General features: G+C 45.1%; 1 protein-coding gene across 3 annotated transcripts in view; it reads left to right on the top strand.

Moving 5' to 3' along the window:
- Mroh8 (maestro heat like repeat family member 8) overlaps positions 1-6,973 on the top strand; it is a 78,578-nt gene that overhangs the window by 49,058 nt on the left and 22,547 nt on the right. For all 3 annotated transcript variants that reach the window (XM_031372545.1, XM_031372543.1, XM_031372542.1), the window contains exons 11-12: positions 4,755-4,907; positions 6,298-6,458. In XM_031372545.1, coding sequence (XP_031228405.1) covers positions 4,755-4,907; positions 6,298-6,458 — 314 coding nt within the window. The remainder of the gene's footprint in view (positions 1-4,754; positions 4,908-6,297; positions 6,459-6,973) is intronic.

Below are 6,973 nucleotides of genomic sequence, written 5' to 3'. Positions count from 1 at the left end.
CTCTCTCTCTCTCTCTCTCTCTCTCTCTCTCTCTCTCTCTCTCTCTCTGTCTGTCTCTCTCTCTCTCAGGGTCTCTCTATGTATCACTCACTGACTAACCTGGAACTCACTTTGTAAACCATGCCATCCTAGAACTCACACATCTGCCTGTGTCTGCCACTCACATGCTGAGATGAAAAGCTTGTACACCTGTGTCTGATTGCCCTGTTTTCTTAGTTTAGCAGTTTATGTCAGCTTGCTGAAGAGGCCAGTCGTTTCAGTCTGGTAAGCTCTGACTGAACACCAGCCACTTGCTCATGTGAACCTTCCACATAGAGGAGCTTCAAGAGAGAATGGTGGAGCCAACAAGCTATGTGCTTTTAACTGTAGCCCACTTAACTCATTGCTCAACAAAGACCTGTGCACCTGCTAGATATGTTAGGGATAAGGGTACACAGAAGAACCTATAAGGCTGGTGAGATGGCCCAATAAAGTGCTCGCAGTGCAAGCATGTAGACATGCACTCAATCCCCAGGAACCACTTTAAAAACAAGAAAGCTGGGTATAGCAGTGTATTCCTGTAGTCCTTAGCTGGGTATAGCAGTGTATTCCTGTAGTCCTTAGCTTTGAGGAGACGGAGGAGGATCGCTAGGTTTGATGGCCAGCTAGTCTAGCAGAATCAATGAGTGCCAGGTTTGGTAAGAGACCCTGCCTCAAAAAATCTGATGGAGGGTAATGGAGAGAGACACTGAGATAGACCTCATGTGAATATAGATCTATGTATTCATACCTACATATACATGTGTGCATACACACATGAACACAAACACACATAAAGGGATCCTTATAAATCTTACTCATACAGGGTCTAAGGTATCAGGAATTCAGTCTAGGTATCAGTTTCCTCATCTATGCAGGGAATCTACATGCTGGGATGATTCTACTGTCATAGGGACAAATGAAATGATGTGTGGAAATGCTTGGCTTACTGTCTGTCACATAGTAAGTGACTGGTGGAGTGTAGCATGGTGAGGACCTCATAATGCCAAGTGCTCTAAGGAGCAGGATGACACATGATGTTAATGTGCTGTCTCTCTACAAAGCATTTTAGTTATGCTGAGGAAGCTGTCAGCTAGACAGCACTGAATGTTTCCTCCAGTGCTCCTATAAAGTGTGACTTTGTCTGAGGGTCTCAGAACCAGGCTTCTCTCTACCAGTCAGAGCAATAAAGGCTAGGCCTAGCTTTTAACTGTGGGCTCTGGGTATGTCCAGTTTTTCCATTTTAATAGATGTGCTAGTCAGTGTTTTCTAGAGGGACAGAACTTAAAGAATGAATATAAAATGAATACATATATGCATATATATACATATGCATATGTGTATGTGTGTATGTGTGAAAGATTTATTACAATGGCCAGCTGTGGTCCAGCTAGTCTAACAATGGTTGTATACCAACAGACAGTCTAAGAATCTAGTAGTTGTTCAGTTTATGAGAGGCTGACTGACTCAGGTGGTCTTCAGTATATGTCAGAATCCTGAAGAAGTAAGCTCCAATGCCAGTGAAGGAATGGACTTGCTAATAAGAGTGAGAGCAACCAGACAAAGAGCAAAAGCTTCCTCCTTCCATGATCTTCAAATAGGCTGCCAGCAGAACATATGGCCCAGATTAACGGTGGATCTTCCTACTGCAAAAGGTCTAGGTTAAGAGTGGGTCTTTCCACTTCAAATGATTTAATTAAGAGAAACATCCCTCACTGAAAGGTCTGGGCTGACCAAGCCCAATCCCCAGATCCAGCTCAGATCCAGCTCATTGATGTGATCCACCCCAACATCTACTCCATCTACCAGCTGCTGGAGTGTGTGGAGGGATTGGTTCTGTAGAGCCAGATGTCATTACTGAATAGGGCCGGTCCTATGCCTGCCAGCTAGTCCCACCATGAAACCATGGCTGTTGTCCATCTTACTTGCCCTGCTCACAGGGGAGACTAAAGGGTGGCAGTACAGGCTGCAAGCACAAAAGTTGAGCTGATGGAGCCTCAGAGTGGCAAACATTGAACGAGGGCTGAGATGTGTGCAGCAGCCTGGAGCCTAGCCATAGGCTCACTCTGACTCTGGGCAAGAGCAGGATATCCAAGACTAGTCTTGGTAATGGTCCAGAACTTATGGTGTGTCGGAAACCAGACCAACAACTTGAATGGATGAATATTTGTTGCAATGAATATTTTCATTTATAACTGTTTGAGAAAAAATATACTGTGTGACACCCTGCAGTTTCCAGTGCCACTACACTGACTGAATATGCAAAGGAAAGGTGGGAGAGACAGAAGAGATGGAGCAATGGAGTGTGTGGGGTGGAGTTAGACAGAGCTAGAGACATGACTGTGGTGATAGGTTGAGAGAAGACTTTGGTCGTGGGGAACATATTGTTGCTGAGTAGGGTCAGCAGGGTGGTGTGCAGCAAGACTCTTCCCCTGAACACACTGTCTAGCCGATAGCCCTGGCTCTGAGCAATGACAGGATGTCCAAGATGAAGAAAAGGTCATTGTCTTGATTGGACCTCTTTGAAAGACCTCCATGCTCCATGCTGCCCCTGAAAGCCATGTTGGCTTCCATGGTCTCTGCTGCTATGATACCAGGCCATGTTGTAGCCTGAAGTTCATGTGGATGCCTATGGTCTGGGCTGCTGATGGAGGCCATGTTGATGTTCGAGGCCCATGCTACCACTGAAGGCCAGGCAGATGTCCATAGTCTATAATACTACAGTGTCTGTGGTCCAGGTTGCTGCTGCAGGCCACATTGATGTGTTTGGCCTGTACTGCCACCTGAGACCATGCTGATAACTGTGGGCCTTGCTGCCAATGAGGGCCATGTTGGGCCCATGGTCCTTCTGTAGCCAGGGGCCAAGTTGATGTCCATGGTCCATGTTACCACACGCAGATATCTGTAGTCTGTGCTGCCACCTGAACCCATGTAGATGTCAGTGGCCTATGCTGCTGCTGAAGGCCATGTTAGGGGTCCATGGTGGTCCTGCTGCACACAGTGGCCATGTTGTTGTCTGTGGTCTATGTAACCACTGAATGCCATGTGGATGTCCATGGTCTGTGCCACCGCCTGAAGCCATGTTGATGTCTATAAGCTATGCTTCAGCTGAGGACTATATTGATGTCTATAGTCTTAGCTATGGTTGGAGGCCATGCTGAGCCCCAGTGGAGGCCCTGTGGATGTCCATGGTCCATACTGCCTCTGAACAATGTTGATATTCCTTAAGCAGACGGCCTCTGGGAACTATACTGGTGTCCGAGGCCTGTGCCCCTGAGTCCATGGCCTGTGCTGCTACCAAGGGCCATATAGTGTCTGTGACTCATGCTGCTGAAGAGGGCTGGTCTCTTGTTCTTGGTCTGAGCTGTGGTCAGAGACTAAGTCTGTGGGCCATGTTGACACTGGAGGCCATGCCATGTGGATGGATGTCTGTGGTCCATGTTCCCACTTATTGTAAAGGACAAGAAGGCTACCTTTGCATTGGTATTGATGTCTGCAGACTTACAGTTAAGAAAAAGAGTCATAGCTGGGCGGTGGTGGCGCACACCTTTAATCCCAGCACTTGGGAGGCAGAGGCAGCAGATTCCTAAGTTCGAGGCCACCCTGGTCTACAGAGTGAGTTCCAGGACAGCCAGGGATACACAGAGAAACCCTGTCTCAAAAACTAAAAAAAAAGAAAAAAGAAAAAGAGTTGTAGAAGGCTTCTGTGACAATCTAGTTCACTCCACCTCCCAAAAAGTAACAACCTAGACAGGAAGCCGATGAAGAGAACTCTTTAAAGAATGTGGTGCTGAAGGATGCTGAAGTGCAGCTATTCACAACTGATGGCTCTGGCGGGGTTGCAGGTGGGCAGAGACTTGCTTTTCTTCAAGGGGCTGGCCACTGGGAGGCTGACCATGCTCCAGTGAGTATATGGGCAACACAAATTGGTCTTGTGGTTTTGTTTGGTTGGTTTTTGTTTTTTCAAGACAGGATTTTTCTGTGTAGCCCTAGCTGTCCTGAACTCACTTTGTAGACCAGGCTGGCCTCAAACTCAGAGGGATTAAAGACATGTGCCACCACTGCCTGGCTTGCTTGTTTGTATTTGTTGTTGTTGTTTTTCTTTCTTCTTTGTCTTTCGGTGTGTGTGTGTGTGTGTGACAAGGATGGGGGGCAGACCTGAGAGGATTGCGAAGTGAGTATGATCAGGTACATTATGTGAAATCCCCAAAATCCCCTACCCCCTCCTCCTCCCTCCCCCAGTGCTGAATGTTGGGCTTTACATCCTAGGTGCTGTGTTTTATAAAACATGATAGTAAGTGGGGCAGGAGGGAACATCTCAGTGGGTCTTGCCAAGGTGTTCTCCCTGAGGAATCAAGCCATCCTATAGGCCTAGTACAAAGGGAAGTTTATTGAGGCAAGGGAGCCAGGGAGTGGAGCAGGGACCTAGAAAGGTGTAGAGGCAGAGAAGGGGGGACAAAGAAGGACAGAAAGTGAGAGAAGAGAAAAAGAGGGGAAGAGGCTGGCCAGGAACACATGGGGAAGTGAGAAAGAGAGAGCTAGGAGGTGGAGAGAGAGAGAGGTAAGGACAGGTCTTATATGCCTGGCTCCTGGCTCTTACCTGGCAGAGATGCAGGACGATGCTAGGTAACTGTTGGGTAGAGCCTAGAGGAATTGTGAACACTAGGCAAGTATGGAGTTATAGTCCTAATCCATACCATACATCTTGAAAGTTCACGTTTCCTAAATCATTGCAGGTCTTTGAAGTTTTCCTTGACTCTCAGGAGCTTGGACAGTTTATCATGACTGTATTGGACAGTCTGAAAAGTCTGCCTCATCCCTGCATCCAGCAGACAGCAGGAGAGTTGCTGATAACTTTGGTGAAATTCGCAGAGGCTCGGTTTGAGAAGGTAAAAGCATGGGGCCTCTTTCTGGGCTTGTGTTGGCAGCTTTACTCAACATTAAGAGAACGTGTCTAAATACAACAAAGGAAAGAAGTAATTACATTTATCATCTAAAATACACAAGGGCAGAGCCAGGATGCCCAAGCCTGATGACCTGAATTCAATCCCCAGATCTCAGGGTAGAAAAAGAGGACAGCGCTGTCCTATGACCTCCATATATACATACACATATATACATACACATATATACATTCACATATATACGTACACATATATACATACACATATATACATACACATATATATGTACACATATATAAACACATATACAAACACATATACACACATATATACGTACACATATACACACATATATACATACACATATATACGTACACATATATACGTACACATATATACACACACATATACACACATATACGTACACACATATACATACACATATATACGTACACATACACACACACATATACATACACATATATACGTACACATATATACATGCACATATATACGTACACATATATGCATACACATATATACGTACACATATATACATACACATATACACACACACATATATACACACACATATACACACACATATACGTACACACATATACGTACACATATATGCATACACATATATTCATACACATATATACATACATATATACATACACATATATACATACACATATATACGTACACATATATATGTACACATATATACGTATACATATATACGTACACATATATACACACACATATATACATACACATATATACGTACATACACACCAGGGCGTGTGAGCAGCCGTCCTTACAGAAGCACAACAATAATAATTCTTTTTAGTAAAAAGGACAGCCATGGGTGTGGTGTTGTGCACCTATAATCCCTGCACTGGGAAGGCTGAGACAAGATTAAAGGGTAAGGCTGGCTTAGGCTATGTAGTGGATGCTTGGCCAGGCCAGGCTAAGCAAAACTTTGCCCAAAAAAACATTTAATGAATTGACTATCTTTTTTTTGTTTTTTTGGGTTTTTTTGTTTGTTTTTGTTTGTTTTGTTTTTTGAGACAGGATTTCTCTGTGTAGCCCTGGCTGTCCTGGAACTCACTCTGTAGACCAGGCTGGCCTTGAACTCAGAAATCTGCCTATCTCTGCCTCCCAAGTGCTGGGATTAAAGGCACGCACCACCACTGCCCAGCAAGATATATATAAACTCTTATTTTCAGGGCTGGATTTAAATTCAGAGTTATTCATGGCTAAAAAGAAATTGACATTACCTTAGCTATTTCATCATTTTCATCCTGAGAAAACAGAAGATAATTGTCCTGCAAGATTAAGGTCTTAGTGATGACTTTTCTCTTTTCAGGTGCCAGAAATAATAGGCGTCATCTGTGCCCGGTTATCGATAATCACCCTGAATAGTGTCCGGCAACAAATCATAAGTACTGTGAGTTTGTTTGTCTCCAGACCCAAGTACACAGATACAGTGCTCAGCCACCTTCTATGTCATCCAGTACCGTATGACAGGTAACAGAACCTGGCTCAGCTTCTGTGTTATTGGGTCTACAACCCATCTCTGAGTGTAGCAGCCAGCGGCCATGGGTTCCTGAGTTCCTGAAAGGAAAGCTGGGGCTGAGTGTGAGGGACAACAGAGAAGAATGAGATCAAGATAAAGTTTCTGATCAAGGCCCAATGTTTACTCTGAGTCTGAGCTTAAAAAGGTGGGGGAGCTCATCCCCCACTCTGCCAGGCTCTTGCTGCCTTGTCAGGATCTTATTGCTTTTTTTGGATCCCATCAGGAAAACAGGCTCAGCTGCTCAATAGGTAGTGGCTCCTTGTAGGAAGCTGCAGGTGTGGCAGGACCATAGACTTTACCTAGGTAGGAAGACTCCACCCTAGGTGGTCTAACCCTGGCAAAGACAAGGTCTGATTCAGCCTGCTCAAGACTGGGGGGGAGGGCACATCCCAGTACAGTGAAACATGGGTGCTAATGACACACCTGTAGAGGAGAGTCGATACAGAGTGGTCCGAGAGAGAGAGAG

Source organism: Mastomys coucha, unplaced genomic scaffold (genome assembly GCF_008632895.1).
Source record: "Mastomys coucha isolate ucsf_1 unplaced genomic scaffold, UCSF_Mcou_1 pScaffold15, whole genome shotgun sequence".
NCBI lineage: Eukaryota > Metazoa > Chordata > Mammalia > Rodentia > Muridae > Mastomys > Mastomys coucha.
Note: the sequence above shows the minus strand (reverse complement) of the source record. Positions and strands in the feature narration are given on the sequence as shown.